The sequence below is a fragment of the Parasteatoda tepidariorum genome, chromosome 10, assembly GCF_043381705.1.
Source record: "Parasteatoda tepidariorum isolate YZ-2023 chromosome 10, CAS_Ptep_4.0, whole genome shotgun sequence".
NCBI lineage: Eukaryota > Metazoa > Arthropoda > Arachnida > Araneae > Theridiidae > Parasteatoda > Parasteatoda tepidariorum.
The window spans coordinates 50,355,325-50,371,873 of NC_092213.1; the positions used below are offsets into that span (position 1 = coordinate 50,355,325).

General features: G+C 31.1%; 1 protein-coding gene across 2 annotated transcripts; it reads right to left on the minus strand.

Moving 5' to 3' along the window:
* Positions 1-869: 869 nt before the first annotated feature.
* LOC107447126 (U1-lycotoxin-Ls1b-like) lies at positions 870-15,435 on the minus strand. Of its 2 annotated transcripts, none has more exons than XM_016061970.4 (4): positions 15,189-15,435; positions 10,814-10,949; positions 7,760-7,814; positions 870-1,123 (listed from the first exon to the last, which is right to left on the minus strand). In XM_016061970.4, exons 2-4 carry the CDS (start codon positions 10,884-10,886, stop codon positions 910-912), a joined length of 342 nt encoding a protein of 113 aa, XP_015917456.2. In that variant the 5' UTR covers positions 10,887-10,949; positions 15,189-15,435; the 3' UTR covers positions 870-909. The 2 variants fall into 2 exon arrangements, with proteins under 2 accessions (XP_015917456.2, XP_015917450.1); XM_016061964.4 differs by lacking the exon at positions 870-1,123 and adding an exon at positions 1,831-2,102 and having other exon boundaries at positions 15,189-15,326.
* Between the last annotated feature and the right edge of the window lie 1,114 nt (positions 15,436-16,549).

The window sequence follows — 16,549 nt, forward strand, 5'->3', positions numbered from 1 at the left end:
ATCTGAAACTTTCTGTCAGACCTTTGTACGTTTTTTAGCGATTTCTTTTTATCAGTGTGTAGTGTATATAAATATTGACCAATATATTAAGCATTGGATCTGGGGAGGTAAAAGTATTCTTAAAGTTCAGAATTTTTATTCTTATATATTTTCAATTAATTTTTATTGACACGTACTCAAGTCGAATTTTCTATTTTAAATTTCATATTAAATGAACAATATGACCATCGTATATGTGCTCTAAAAGTACACGTTTATGTGCGGAGTGAATTTTTTTACAAATCTAACAAAAATATTTCACATCTCAAGAAAACTAAAGTAATTTGTTCAATTCCACTCTTTGTTTTTTCTAATATTTAATTTTTACTGATGAACTTAATTTGCTACTGGTGTAACCTATGATATGAAGGTTTTAATCGTCATTTTGTTGAATTTCAGTAAACTAGCTTTGAAGTTTTTATGTTATTAATAAGAAATATGGGATTTATGCCTTTTCATTTGTTTCTGGTCAGAATGCTTCCAAATAATGAATTTTATAATTCATTAATACTTAATTTAACAGTTCGCGTTACAGCATTCGCACTCTTGGTGTTTTAATTTGCTACCAAAGGAAAAGTTTTCTTAGGTTGCTATTTAACTTTTTTAATTTAAATGCGCTAAGAATATTCTTCACTCCAAAAAAAAAAAAAAAAATAAGAACTCGAAATATTATCAGTTTTTACCACCCTTTACTGAGATCAGCGAAATATTTAATCTTGGTGAACTAAAAATTAACTAAGAATAAAATAATACTACAGCCCGAGTAATTTCATCTCCCCCCAGATTTTTCTACTGAACTCACTAAATGTTTTAATTCAAAATAAGAAATATTTATATGATCTGGCAAATATTTTATTCAACTACATTTATTCATTTTCCAACGAAGAAATTCCACATGTTAAAACCAAATTCTAGAGCTTTTTGGTAAGGTGGTTTCATACATTTGCATCTTGAGCTCATATTCTCTTCTTCGTCATGGTATTCATAGCAGTGACACGAAAGCTGTAAGAAACGGCCGTAGCAGCAGTTGTTCCGATCATTGGTACATTCATAGTGTTTTTTGATGCATTCGTCTTTTGAATCTCTGCAAAAATAATACTTTCTGTTCATTGTTAGAAAAAAAAAGAAATTCCTTACTTATCAAGTAACGTTTTTTCACACTTGAAATATTTTCTGTGGACATTCGTGTGGACTCTTAAAATATATTTGAAGAGAATCGACCATTCTCTCTGTTTAAACTTCAATAATCAAATTATAATATTTTTATGAACTTTCTGAAATGTAGAAAAATAGCATCACAATTTATAATACATTATCACAAACTCTGTGTTTATATTTGTGATTGCAATGCTCGAATTCGTCCTCTAGGGAGGGAAAAGACCTTTTACATGCCTTGACTCTCCCCCTTTCCCACCTCCTCCTCCTTTCAGTTGTAAATGGAATCTACTAGGATATTTTCCCCTTATATAATATTTTTTGCAATTAAATTGTCAAAAATATATTCCAAAACTTCGATGACGCTTTCTTTTAGAACTATGTTTAGTTTTAATTTATTTAAAAATAAGGACGAAGATTAACTTACTTCCTTCTCCTATGACTATCCACTCGCTAATAGGGAAAACATACGAAGCGTTGTCATAGGTAGGAGTCATTTTTAATTATTAAATGCCAATTTAATTCATCAAATAGCAAGTTCTGTATTTGCTCTTAAGAAACGGGCCTGTTTTTTTTCTGTTTAAAAGACCAGTATTAATACACAAAATGCATGTGGAAATAAAATTCAACAGGCCATAATTTCGTTATTTTTTTATTGATCGACTTTTATTTCCATTCAAAAACCAAGTTTCTTGAGATAATGAACAGATGTCTCAATTACTTCCTTTTCCCAGGGCTTCTGGCAAGTGCAAAATTCTGTCTCTCCAGGAATAACACCTTCGTTCGGTTCTGGGTACATGCATGTACATTCGAGCTTGAACATACTTCTACAGCAACTATGCCTCTTATTGGTGCACTCATGAAATTGAAGAGTACAATTGGGATCACTTTTTTCCTGTGGTTCATGGCTGAAAGAAGTATTATGTAGTAGAAATCATAAAAGAATTTTGTGGAGGATTTTGTTACGAAAAAAAATTCTGAAAATGGTTTTCAGGCATTGTTTTTTATATTCTATGTTAGCCAAAGTCATACGAAACTTTGGATTAACAAAACGAAACGAAAATTTTATTTTGATTTTAAAATGAAAAAAGGATATGAAATTTGTTGCTGGAGAAATAAAATTCTACAGATGAGCATATATCTCTGAAATATACTTTTTTCGAAAGCTCGTCGTGGTAATCACAGCATATTTAATGGAATACTACAGTGGAAATAAAATAAATAACTTCAACGTTTCAAAATGTTGAGAAAGAATGTGATGCATGAAATTTGGAAAGAGACATTTTTGAAATCTTGAATGGATAAACCCACAACCGTATAAATTGCGATTCGAATAAAATGAAACGGCAAAATTAACAAAGCCTGTGTCTATAATATAAATAACTTAATGAATTGTATTATTTTGTACCTATTAAAAATATATATACATTCCATTTAAATTTTAAAAAAATAGTTTTTGTTTAATTGAAGCTTTGAAACAGCACTAATGCGGGAACAAAATGAATCACTTACACAAGCTTATAATTAAATTTCTTCTGTCTGGTGCGGGAAATTTTGAAACTAATTTTGGCTATATTCTTACATTGATTTCAAAAGAGATTTCATTTATCTGTATACCTTAGGAAGTTCACATCGCAGCCTAAATTACTAAATATTTAAAATTCTCAGTTCAGCAAACGAAAAAAGAAATTTCTTTAATTTTAAATTGATATAGATTGCTCATAAAGTAATGTCACTTAATTTAATTTATGACTCATATGTCCAGTGGGATCGGTAAAGAGGCTGGTAATCTTAGGGATACTTTGTCACTCACTTGTCTTCGATCACCTGAGGAGTAAAGACAAGCATTCGTTTTTGGTTGTAATGCCAGTCATCACTTATGACTTTCATGTTGGTTGGATATGAAATTTAGCAAGAGATTTTTCCGTGATAAAGATGACCTTTGCTGCTAGTTGTTTGTCGGTAGACCAAATCTATCAGGGGGACATTAAATTCTTTAAAGATAGCGAAGAAGCCAGTGATGAATTTCGTGTTGGAAGTCAATTAATGCCCACGACCAATAACAATATGACGCGTGTGACATTTGGGAATTCATTTAATGACATTAAACATTCTAATATATACCGCAGTGACACCGCAGTCAATTGAAAACTTCTCCATAACAACATATTACTTCGTTTTCAGAGTGTTACTGCTCTGTTTTCTGTTCCAATTTCATGCTTGTCGTGTTAATCTGTTACCCATTTTCCTTGCCACTCCGCTTTTGTGACCCAATTTTTAGAAAGTACTAGCGGTTTTTCGTAACTTTACAGTTAAGTACTTAAGTACGTAGCCCCCTCTGATTTCTTTTGTTTCGGCATTTGAAAACTTCAGTACAAAAACATCCTTTCGGAACAATTGATTTAGTAAAGAGGCTTGCACAAAGGACTTAAACGGCCATTCTTACTGCTTGCGATTTCTGCACTTGCGAATGCTATCAAGAGAAAAAGACATGATTGACGAGTTTTCCGTCGGAGAATGTATTTTACCAATGAGGTTCTTATACTCCATCTACAGTGATCGGAAGAGCGTAAATCACATGAAGGGCATGACATTCTGGTGATGCCCTGTTTTCACTCTATGGATACCCCAGAAAATATTGAACAAACACGCATGCGTAAGCTGACTGCTCCATTTTTCGACTAAACCAGTTTGAGTGTTATGAAACGAGTTCAGCTACACAATAAATTCAGTGACATTGCTTGCCGGACACACACGGGGCTTTTTGGCCGTGCGGTATCACCCGCCAAACGCTGCATGAAGAGCGGAGGTGGTGGGTTCAAATCCCACAGTAACCCTGAAGATATTCGTACTGATGTCCTTCTCTGAAATGTTCTATCTATCCTTCTACTTGACAAAAGCTTATAAGCCTAAATTGAGCACATAAGCCTGTAAACGTACGTAATTTTAATAAAACAATAATAACGCCCGATACACCTTTTATTTGGTGTTATCATTTAAAATATTAGAATTATTTTCTTTATGATTCTATATTGGTCCTCGTTAAACTGTTCTACCGTAAAGAGCTCGACTTCGCGTGCAGGTCGTCGGGCTACCGAAGCGGGGGTGCCATACCCTCTGTATAGGATCAAAATTGTGATGGCATGTCTTCGGATCATCCTAAGGGATGTTTCCCAAACCGTCGCCAATAGCCCATTGTGCAGCTCTAGTGTGACGTAAAGGAAGAACAACAACAACAACTTTATCATTCTAATTTTAGAGTATTATCAAAACTATGCTGAATTCACAAAAAAGAAGTTGATGCATTTCGAAGACCTACGGTGGATTTAAAAAAAGGAGCTCACAGAAAAAATTTTGTTTTGTTATTAGCTTACTGAAATACATTCCTAAATAAATTATAAATACAGTCAACAAGCAAAACTTTTTTTTTTGCGGAACTGCGAAAATAGCATTTGTCATAATTTAACCATTCTGGATCTGTCTTAGTAAAGCTGATACGAGAAAATTATTCGCGTGTTTAAGTAAAGCTTTAGCTCTTCAATTGCAAACAGCTAATTAAAATATGTGTTGCAAATATGTTATCAGCAGCTAACTATATGATTCCTTATAGCTTATAAAAATTAAAATAAATTAAAAAGGTAAATTTGATGAACGATGAAATTTTCAGACGGTTGAATTTAAAATGCGTCTTGTATTCGCACGCCTTTTTCACTGTTATTTCTTAACTTCAGAAAACGACGCTAACAATTCTTTGAACAAGAACAACAAGCAGGTGCTCTTTGAACACAGACGGTGTTCTAAAGTTACCATCCTTATTCCTTGATAATACCTTGATACATAAATGAAATGAAAAAGGCATACACATTAGAAGTTACAAATTAATATTGATGCAAGGAAAAGGCAAAACAGTTATTGAAAGTGTTAACTGTTGAATCACTAGTGAGGAAGCGAGATGAAAATACAAACTTGGAGGTGTTTCGAATAATCTCTTTTTAATTGTTCACTTTTAATCTTTCCGTCTTAGTTTATGCTTCCTCAGGACGTCCTCCTATGTATCCTCATTAACGTTTTTCCTATATTAAGTTGCATTTTTTTAATGACGATTTTCTAATGAGTTAAAGCTTATTTCATGGGCGGATTCTGAACAGACAAATATCTCTAGCCTTGGTGGCTATAAAAAATTTATAGCATCTTAGTTTTCAAATTAGTTTAGAGAGTTAGCTTCATTACTTAATATTTCAGCGTTTATTTTTTGGCCCTTTTGAATGCCACATTACTTATTTTATAGCACTAAATTCTATCTAATTTCTAGCCCATTAAGAATTTATATTTATCTTTTTCTTTTATTCAAAATTTTAAATTTTTTTAAAAATTATAATTTTTTTAAGGCAATCAAGAATATTGAAGTAATAGCTAAAATTATTCTAACGAGCAAAACCTATTGATTCCTTATTACTTGATGTAGTCGATGGTTGCATAAGTTTGTTTTTTTAATCGAAGCAAGCCAACATTTAATTTAGATTTCTTGAGATTCCTAACTTCTTGAAAATATACATGTCTTCGTTTTCACATATATGCTCGATTATCAGTGAGATCGTCGTTATTATTTTAAATATTATCATCAGTGACTTAAGGTAGGACTTACTCAAACAATTACTCACAAAGTAATCGAGAAGAAACTGATAGTATTCATATTGATTAAAAATGGCAACTATACTCAAGAGTAAAAGTTGAGGAATTAGCACTTTTTTGTCGATAACCTAAGAAGTAATGAACCAAATCAAATGTGAGTTTTTTNTTGGTGGCTATAAAAAATTTATAGCACCTTAGTTTTCAAGTTAGTTTAGAGAGTTAGCTTCATTATTTAATATTTCAGCGTTTATTTTTTGGCTCTCTTGAATGCCACATTACTTATTTTATAGCACTAAATTCTATCTAATTTCTAGCCCATTAAGAAGGTATATGCTTCTTTCTTTTAACAATCTTTTCCTTTTTTTCAAAATTAAAATTTTTTTTAAAAATTATAATTTTTTTAAGGCAATCAAGAATATTGAAGTAATAGCTAAAATTATTCTAACGAGTAAAATCTATTGATTCCTTATTGCTTGATGTAATCGATGGTTGCATAAGTTTATTTTTTTAATCGAAGCAAGCCAACATTTAATTTATATTTCTTGAGATTCCAAACTTCTTGAAAATATACATGTCTTCGTTTTCACATATATGATCGATTATCAGTGAGATCGTCGTTATTATATAAAATTTCATCAGTGACTTAAGGTATTTGTTTGTTTTTGTTCATTTACGTCGCACTAGAGCTGCACAATGGGCTATTGGCGACGGTCTGGGAAACATCCCTGAGGATGATCCGAAGACATGCCATCACAATTTTGATCCTCCGCAGAGGGGATGGCACCCCCGCTTCGGTAGCCCGACGACCTGCACGCGAAGTCGAGCACTTTACGGTAGAACAGTTTAACGAGGACGAATACCGCTCACCCTCGGTCCCTACGCAGACTGATCCAAGTGGTCACCCACCCGCACACTGACCGCAGTCAGTGATGCTTGACTTCGGTGATCTGCTGGGAACCATGTCTTAACGATCAGTCCACTGCGGGACCAGTGACTTAAGGTAGGACTTACTCAGGCAATTACTCACAAAGTAATCGAGAAGAAACTGATAGTATTCATATTGATTAAAAATGGCAACTATACTCAAGAGTAAAAGTTGAGGAATTAGCACCTTTTTGTCGATAACCTAAGAAGTAATGAACCAAATCAAATGAGTTTTTTTTTTTGGGGGGGGGGAATGCATGGAGGTAAAACAAAAACGATGTTAGCAGAAAGGATATTTCCGATCATAAGTTCATGGACATCACATCTAGATAGTACAAAATATTAAGCAACAAAATGACTTTTACAGATTTTAGAAGATATTTTTCAGAATGACACTTATAGATGGCAATTATGTGAGGTATGACCTCCAGAGGGATATAGACGTATCTCAATGAACTCTAGATAGCCGCACAGACCTGCAAATCTTTCAGGGAGCTGCTGTTGATCAATAGTCAGTACTTACAGGTTATGGTTGAGGAATACCTCAAAATAGAAGTTATTACAGAGGTTGGAGTGACTATCCAAATCTCTAGCTCTGTTTTCCACCTAGCATGTGTGCAATAATGCGCTTGACGCTTTGAAACCTTAGGCTAAGATAGGCCTTAATGCAAGAATGGGGATTTACAGTATCAAGAAAATTTCTTTCTCCAAATGTGTTTTTATTTCCCCGCAAATACCATGAAAGTTCGTTATGAAACCAATATTGCCTCTAGGAGAAATAACCCGTATTAATTTCTCCACTGCATCACTATCTCACTGTGATGCTCGTTAATTCCTGATCTTGAGAGCGTGTCTTTTCCTTTTTGTCATAATTTTGATGCACCTTCATATTAAAATTCACTACATGATTTGGTTCATTATATCTTAAGGTCATTACGCTGTTTTAATTCCTTAACTTTTGAAAAGTGTATGTAAATGTTAAATAGGAATGTTCAAAATAAGAACGTACGTGGCTTTTATATTTTCTGCATTTACTATTTTCAAAAATTCTTCAGCAGCTGGATCTATAAAATTGAAAAAAATAAAAAAGTTAATTGAATTGATCACTGTTAAACAAGAAAGTAAAATATTGCACACACATGGGAAAAATAATTTCTAAATTTTAACGCGAAATGGAGAATTGAGTGAATTTAATTATTCTGAGTGACATTTAAGTGAATTTGAGCAAACTAGCGTAGAAGCTGACGACAGGAAATAAAGATCATACTTTGACTTTTCTATTTTTGGTTTACAAGTTTCAATTGACAAAATCTATAATTCTGAAAGTCAATTAATCTGTTTGCTTCATAAAGTTCGCATTTTAACCATTTGAGGTAGTATTTAGTTTATACATAACTGTCATGCTGGTCGGAATTAAATTCGAAATAACATGCAGAGTAAGGATGATAACAAGAATTATTTTTTAAGATGGAAAAAAAATCATTTTAATTTGTAAAATATTATTTTACACTTTATATATCTGTACACCCTATCGACTATAGTGAAAAGTAAAGTATTCTCGTGAAAGCCTGCTGTAAGCCAAGGAGGTCTTGGTACCACAATTTGGAGACCAACCGCATGACTATGATCAGCGTTACGCACAGGCAGCATTAATTTTCCAGACGAACTGGTACCCATCGATATGAAGCTGAGTGGGTTTTAATCTGCCATCGTGGATCGAACCTCACTCCTTTGCAAAGACAGCTCAACCACTGAGCTACCGCGGCTCGAAAAATATTGTTTTAATGCTATAATTTCAGTTTTTAGTGGCGAAAAACAAACGGTACAAAAAACAGTAAAGAATTGTTGATGGCTGTGAGTAGACAAAACTAACGCATAGTAACTTGCTGGGAAAAGAAAGACTTTCTAAAGTTAATCATGGACTGTTGGTTGCCAAATGCAGTTGAAACCTTCTTTTACACAAAAAAAGAAGGAAAAAAAAACTCAAAGATCTTTTCGTTGTTTTTTTACCGCTGAGAACTTTGAAATTTAATGACTTTATAAAATAAATTAATGTTGTAGAATTAGTAAAGATTAAAATAAGATCTTCCCCCGAAATATATAAAATTTAAAAAACTATTTTTTAGAACTTTCTTCGAATAAGCTCTTAAAGTTCTAAATCTTTCCAAAGACATTTTTATTTTAGTCCCTAAGAAAATCCGAAGAATTCAAGGTTCCTTACCATCTTCACTTTTTCCTTTAGAAACTCGATATATTTTTTATATTTATTTAAAAAATTAACTTTAGACAAAAAAAATCTGATTTCCTCTATTTCAGAATATGAATTGAGAATAAAAAGAGAATATTATTATTACTAATTTTTCTTTAAAATATTGTAGTTAATGGAGAATTCGTGAGTATTTATCAGGAGTTCGAAATACTTAAGAGGATCGCTGTACCAAGGGTATAAACTTTTCGTGTCAAATTTTGCAAGGTCGTATCTTGAAATTAAAAGTTTTGAGAAAAGTGAGTTTAGACACACTACCATAAAGTATCAAATGTTAAAAAAAGTCATCAAAATATTAAAATGCAAACAAATTATTGCAATATAACTTCCCTATTGCATAATACTCCCATTATTTGTTGGCTTTTTGATATTCTGAAAAATGAATTTGAGAAGAAAAAAAATAAATCAGAATCAGAATTTGAAACTTCATGGTTTACCCAAAGTTTAGCTGAACCAATTTTTTTCAATTTTATTTAAATTTTAAATTACTTATGTAGGTGAAAGAGTATTTGCCGTGAAAGATTTCTCCCGTGCGTCCTTTTCAGCCTTCTAATTATTTATGTCCATTATTATGTATAAACAATGGAGATACAATCACATAAGAGGAAATCAGAATGAAAATATTGAAATTGGAAAGAGATGCCTATTCGGCACAACATTTTGAGACACTAATGCACAATTACACAAAGAGATACTAAAAATATTACTAAAAAAATACTGAATTCAGTAAAAATGCTAAAAAAATCATTACATAATGTAGTCCACTACAGGTATATTTCAGGAAAAAAAATTATTATTTACTTAAAATTACTCCTCTTCTTCCTCTTAAAACTTTGTTTTGTGTAGTTTTTAAAAAAAATAATTTATAGATACCGAGAATAATTATTGATTTCCTCTACATATGAACGAAAATTCAATATATCCAAAGGAAAAAGTATACAAAAAGAAAAATATTCGAAATAATAATTTTTTTTAACATCGTTTCAAATAGAAAACTCTGAGGGAAACATTCTTACCTTGAATAATTTATTATATATCGAATGTTTACTAAATGTTGATACATCCTATGAGAAGGAAAACATTTTACATCAAACTATAATTATTTTCACTCCTACTTCCCCTAAGAACATGGTTTATTTTGCGCATCGTTCTTTAAAAGTTTTATTTAAGATATCAGGAAATTTTTCTGAATTCCACTATATCAGAAAAGAATTAGTTAAAAAGAATTTATTAATTTGAATTTGTTATATAGCTATAAAAAATTCAAATTAATAAATTCTTTTTTTACATGGTGGATAATGGGAAGTTTTATTTGAATCATCGTTGGTTCGTTACAATACTACATGAAGCAGAAGAACTCGGTCATCGGAATTGTTACATTTTTATTGATTGTAAATCACGTGATATGAGGTCCTAGCATTCGCTAGAGGTCCTATATCTCACTTTGGTTAGAGGGTTATGAGAGATGGGTAATATTCTCTGACTGGTTGAAAGCCAAAATGCACCGAAAGAAAACTAAACTTAAATTAACTTTCTCGTAAACGTCACATAGAGTCTTCAATAAGGTAGTTTTATCTGATGAATCATAGGCAGGCATTCTTCTTTCCTGCCTAAATTGATCTCAACTAGTAAATTAATCGAACTTAAATTAGATATAGGAACTCGCAATGTTTAATAATGACATTAGATTTTTTTTTTAAAATATAGTAAGAAAACTTTTTATCTTTCCCAATTTCTAATGCACAGTTATATGAAAAGTAAATTGAATTGTTATAGATGGATCCTTTTTTCACTTACCTAGATTTTTGCATTCAACAAAGTTCAAAAAAACAAGTGCTATTACGAAACAGAATGAAATTACTTTTTCCATCCTTGCCAAAATCAACAGTAATCGTGTAGTAAATTATTTTCTCCTTGGTAAAATTTTTAATGACTGAAAAATAAAAAATAATTAAAATAATTACGCAAGTAAGTAATCGCAATTGATTAATGCAATAAAATAAACAAATTTCTATACGTAAATGTTTCGAATTAATATACTTAATGTTATTTTTATTTTAGAAAAATTTTGCAACTTAGTATTTGTGTTTTTTTCCACAGCTACGAGTATAAAGCGTCATAAATAAATAAACGGATGATCCTAAATAATTTTAAACGAATGATCGGATCTTTATGTTCTAAGACTCAATCATAATGATTCGAGAGGGTGATTTCAAATATACTAATTAATTAGTGCAGACGGTATTTTTAGTTACAAATTTGTACTTTCTCTGAAAAAACGTGCCTTTTTTTGACGAATTTGTATTTCTGACCTTCAAAATATAGGGGGATAGAGTCGTAATCTGGGAAATAAGGTTTCAATAGTTTGATTAGGAGAGTGGTCCAAAGTTTGGACTCCCTAATATTAATTTTACATTTTGCGTGTTTCATTATATAGCTCTAGAACTTCTTAAGTGGGTAGAAATTTTCTTCACACTATTATAAAATTAATTTATTTAAAGTTAATTTTATGCAAAATATAGCTAATAAAAATATTATTTTTTATTATTTTATTTAATAATAGTCAATAAAAATTATGAATTGTAAAGTAACGATTATTTTTGCATCATTTTAACGAACGTAATTTACAAAATTTGGTTAAAAGTGGTTGAATAGTTACTGAGAAATCAAATTTTGAAAACGTGACTTTTTTAAATTTGGATTTCACAAGAACTATTTGACCGATTTCACTCACATTTTGTATTTTGCCATTTAAAATTGCGTTCTTTAAAATGATGCAGTAAAATATTTTGTACATTACAATTCAAAATTTTCGACTCTTTTTAAATAAAATAATGATAAAACAATAAATATTTACTCAAAGTTAGATAAACGAATTTTATAATAGTGCGCAAAAAAATTTCAGTTCGCTTAAAAAGTTCCTGAAATATGGTGAAATGCGCAAGAAGTTAAATTAACATTAAAGGGTCTAAACTTAGGACTGCTTTCCTGACAAAACTATTAGGACCATATTTCCCAGATTACGGCTACTCTCTATATTTTGAGGGTCACAAAATCAAGACCGTCGAAAAAAGGCATGTTTATTTAGAGAAAGTACGTTTTCATGTCTGATTTCATACCTTAAAATATCAACTGCATCAATTAATTAGCCATTTGAAGTCACCACCTTAAAACTTTAAGATTGAGTCCTAGAACGTGAAAATCCGATCATTAGATCAAAAGTTATTCAGGATGGTCAGTTTTTTATTTTGCGCACTGTACATATTATTTAATATAGCCATGCTATATCATTTTATGAAAATATAGAAAATAATTGCATGTAAAAAAAAATGAATGCGTGTAAACACGACGATAGCAATAAATTTTTTCTTCGAAGCTATAGAGGACTACGGGTTTGACAACATTGTTTATTTAGGTGTTCATAAGGTATACATAGAGTTTTTAATTAAAACACGGAGGACATTTTTATAAATAATTTTTTGTGCTTAACTTAATGAAATGCGTGATCCAGTAGATGATTATGTTTACTCATATTTCAGACTAGGACCTCGAAATAAGTATTAAATAGTTATTACATCGTGATGTAGAGTAATAAGACAAATAAAAAAAGTTACTTTTTCGGTAGCAAGTAATTTCAATTATTATATTATATTAATTAACAGTATTAAATAACAATATTATATTAAATAACAATTATTTTTACTTATTATTTTAAAAAATCACACTGTTGCAAAAAATTAAAACTAAAATAAATAAATAAATTTTGAAAAAAATGTCGAATTTACTTGCGCCTAGTTAACTGAAAATTATCAAAAGGGACATCAAACTAAGTTTTTTTTAACCGGATATTGATAAACTGAATACTAATTCTTATGGTTCCAATGTTCCTCAACTACGCTAATTAATCATTGCTAATTATTAATTAAGCAAAAAATTGGAAAAAATAGTTTTTTTTTTTGAAAAAATATACAATTCCTTCGCCAGACATAGATTTTCGACAATCAGAATACGAGAGTCAACCACAGTCTAGAAAACAAGGCTCTGATAGTTTAGTCAAGAGAACAGTCTTTCGTCTTAAATGTATATTTCACTTAACGCGTATTTCGCCATATTTCGAATTTTTTTAAAACGAATTGTAAACATAATCATAAAACTCGATTATGATAAAACTCGAAGATGAAAAAAAAAAATGTGTTTCATTTTTTTATTATTTAATTTAATAATGCTCGTAAAATTTTTTAATTGATTGAATGAAATAATTTTGAACTGTTTACTTTTAAATAACAAATACAAAGTCTCATATTTTATAACCGTTGTTAAACAGCCGACCCAATTTTGACTTTACAGCTAGCAATGCTCAACTCCGTAATCTTGTAATTGTGAACCCAATCCAGAGAAAAGTGGAACTCCTGGATCAAGTATCGGGAGAAATTTGTCTTCGAGGAGGACTATTTGATGAAACTAAACCGCATTTTCGTTACATGGAGAGGAAAACCACCCACGGTTAACATGACGTCAAGGGTTTCTACCCCATGATCCGAGTACCACTGAGGATATTTTATGTCAACGCAGTGGTCGGTGCAAGCCGGGTGCGGAATTCATATGGACCATTCATCGCTGGGATTCGAACCCGGATCACCTCATCGGAAGGCGAGCGCTCTATCACCTGAGAAACCATGGCTCAGATACAAAATTGACCGGAATCGCTCAACTGGCTTTTGAGAAATAAAAATTTAAAAAAATTTATTACTTAGAAATTACTTAGCCGATTTCATTACATTTTTGTGTTCTAACATTAAAATAACATTATAATTTGACTAATCAAAATAACATAGTTTAAAAGAATATAAAAACTTGGATTTCTTATAACTCAACTTGTTGAAAAGTATTTAACTTTGCTTTTAAAATAGCAAAGCGAAATTTAAATGTTAGTTTAGAAATGATGTTTTTAAGTTGTCATTTCTATGCAAATAACAAGTCGCCTCCGGCAACCAACTGGTCCGCCTTTTTAAATTAGTAGAATTTCAAATATTTCGATACTTATAATCGATATTTATAATCTATACGACATACAGTGAAAAAATAAGACAATATGCAATTATAAACTCATCTCGCGCAAGTGAGAGTGCCTCTTACATGTAACTTTGTCTCTTACATGTTCACACTTTTAGAACAGTACAAAAATGATAACAATTTAAACAAAACAAATACACTAATTAATTCAATGGTGCTTTTAATGGATAATAAAATAATTTAACAACCTTGTTATCGTTAGCCTCGAACCATATCTTTCTTTTGAAATTAAGGAATTTAGTAAATTTTATTAAAACCAAAATTTCAAGCTATTTTTTGAATAAATTATTACAATTATCAAACTTTATTGGTACAGTGCAGAACCTCTTATCCGGAAATCAGAAAACCGGAAAACCAGATAACCGGAATGAAATTCGGAACCGGAAATTAATTTTCTTCCATTAAAAAATCTTTTTTTCCTGCAAGATTTTGAGCCCATTTTGTTATTTAGAGCGTACGGCGTATCGAGTTGACGAAAGAACTGATTTAGAGGACGGATCAAAAGCCGTTTGTAGACGAATCTCACATAAGCACAAATAGCTTATATATGTTATTAATGTTAATAATAACATTAATAACATATATANCGGCAACTAGCTGGTTCGTCTTTTTAAATGAGTATAATTTCAAGTACATTTCGATATTTATAATCAATTATACAGTCAAAAACCAAAACAATATATAAATATAAATTCATCTTACTCAAATGAGAGTGCCTCTTACATGTTCACAATTTTAGAACAGTACAAAAATGCTAACAATTTAAACAAAACAACTATACTAATTAATTCAACTGTGCTTTTAATGGGTAGTAAAACAAATTAGCAACCTTATTATTGTTGGCCTCGAAACATATCTTTTTTATTAAGGAATTTTGTATACTTTATCAAAACCAAAATTTCAAGCTATTTTTTGGATAAATTATTACAATGACCAAACTTTATCGGTAATTATTTATAATAACAGGTAAATGTGATAAATTCTGTTATTTACTTTATTCAACATACTTGGTTATCATTAACGATAACAATAATTATTATAATGTATTAAGTGATCAATTACATTGACTGTAACACAACAATACTAATAGTATACTTACATCTAAATGTTACAGATAAAAGAACTGGCGGGAAGCTTACTGAATATTGTAGAAATTTCGTAGGAAGTATGAGGACAAAGGAAATTTATTCGATATAATTAACTTTCATTTCTCATTTTTGGACATGCAAGTTGACATTTATAAGAAAATGCACCTGCGTTAAAAAAGAACAGATATTTTTATCATGTCAAATACCTTCTTTCGGTAAAGAAATATCAAAGACGATGGGGATTATATTGGAGGAAACGTAGACGATCAGACAATAGCATGATTTATCGAGTTTCTGGGACCCTCCCAAACAATAAATACTTTATTTGACATACATGATGTAACAGGTGTTGTTAATATAAGAAGAATGCATATAAGATCTGATCAAGATTTTTGAATCACCTGCCGAAAAGCAACAGGTTTGAAAAATTGCGAAATTGGCATTTATGTAGATATACTATAATTGCAATTATGTTGCTATATTATAATCTCTGTAGATACCACGACATGGTAGTTCGACATTTTAATACAGCAAACATCCCCCCCCCCTAACGCAGGCACTGAACTTTTACGTTCTTCGCCTGGCAAGATGCCGTAAGTGTTACTCATTTAACGTTACCCAGTGGGCACCTGTGAACCTAAGGTACGGAGGCGAGCAACATTACCCACGCCACACTGCCACAGATACCCGTTTTATGGGGTGGGCCACCTTCACACATCACACAATAGAGAACAACACAGAGAGAGAAACATCCATGCCCTGAGCGGGATTCGAACCCGCAGCCAGCACGCTAACCACTCGACCATCGGCCGGCAATACAGCAAACATAGACTGAGAACATTTTAATACAGCAAACATCATGATCAGTAGATGCAACGTCAACGATCAGATAACACAATCCTACAAGAACTATTATTTATTTTAGTTTCTAGGATTTTAGAACTGAAAATACCGTTAGAAATTTCTTTGGAAAAATGGTTAAATAATAATTTATTTAACCCTTCTTTGTAAGATTTTTTCCTTCTTTTTTGTAAAATAAATCAGGGTGATACAATTCATGCTCTATATTAAAGGAAAAATGTTTTAAAAAAACCATAGTATAAAAATATAAAATATTTAAAAAAATAAAGCATTTGGGAAATATATATCATCATGCAAATTTACATTTTAAGCTAAGTACAAAAAAAAAAAATGTATCTATGTATCATTTTTATTCCTAACAATAATTAAAATAAAAACAATAATTATCCTCCTCCTGCAATAATGTTATAATTTTATCTGCATCGCGGTATTCTTTGTCAGAGTTTTCGTTATCAAGACCCATCTTATGACAGCCTTCTAACTGATCCGAGTAATCTTCCCTTCCCACCCT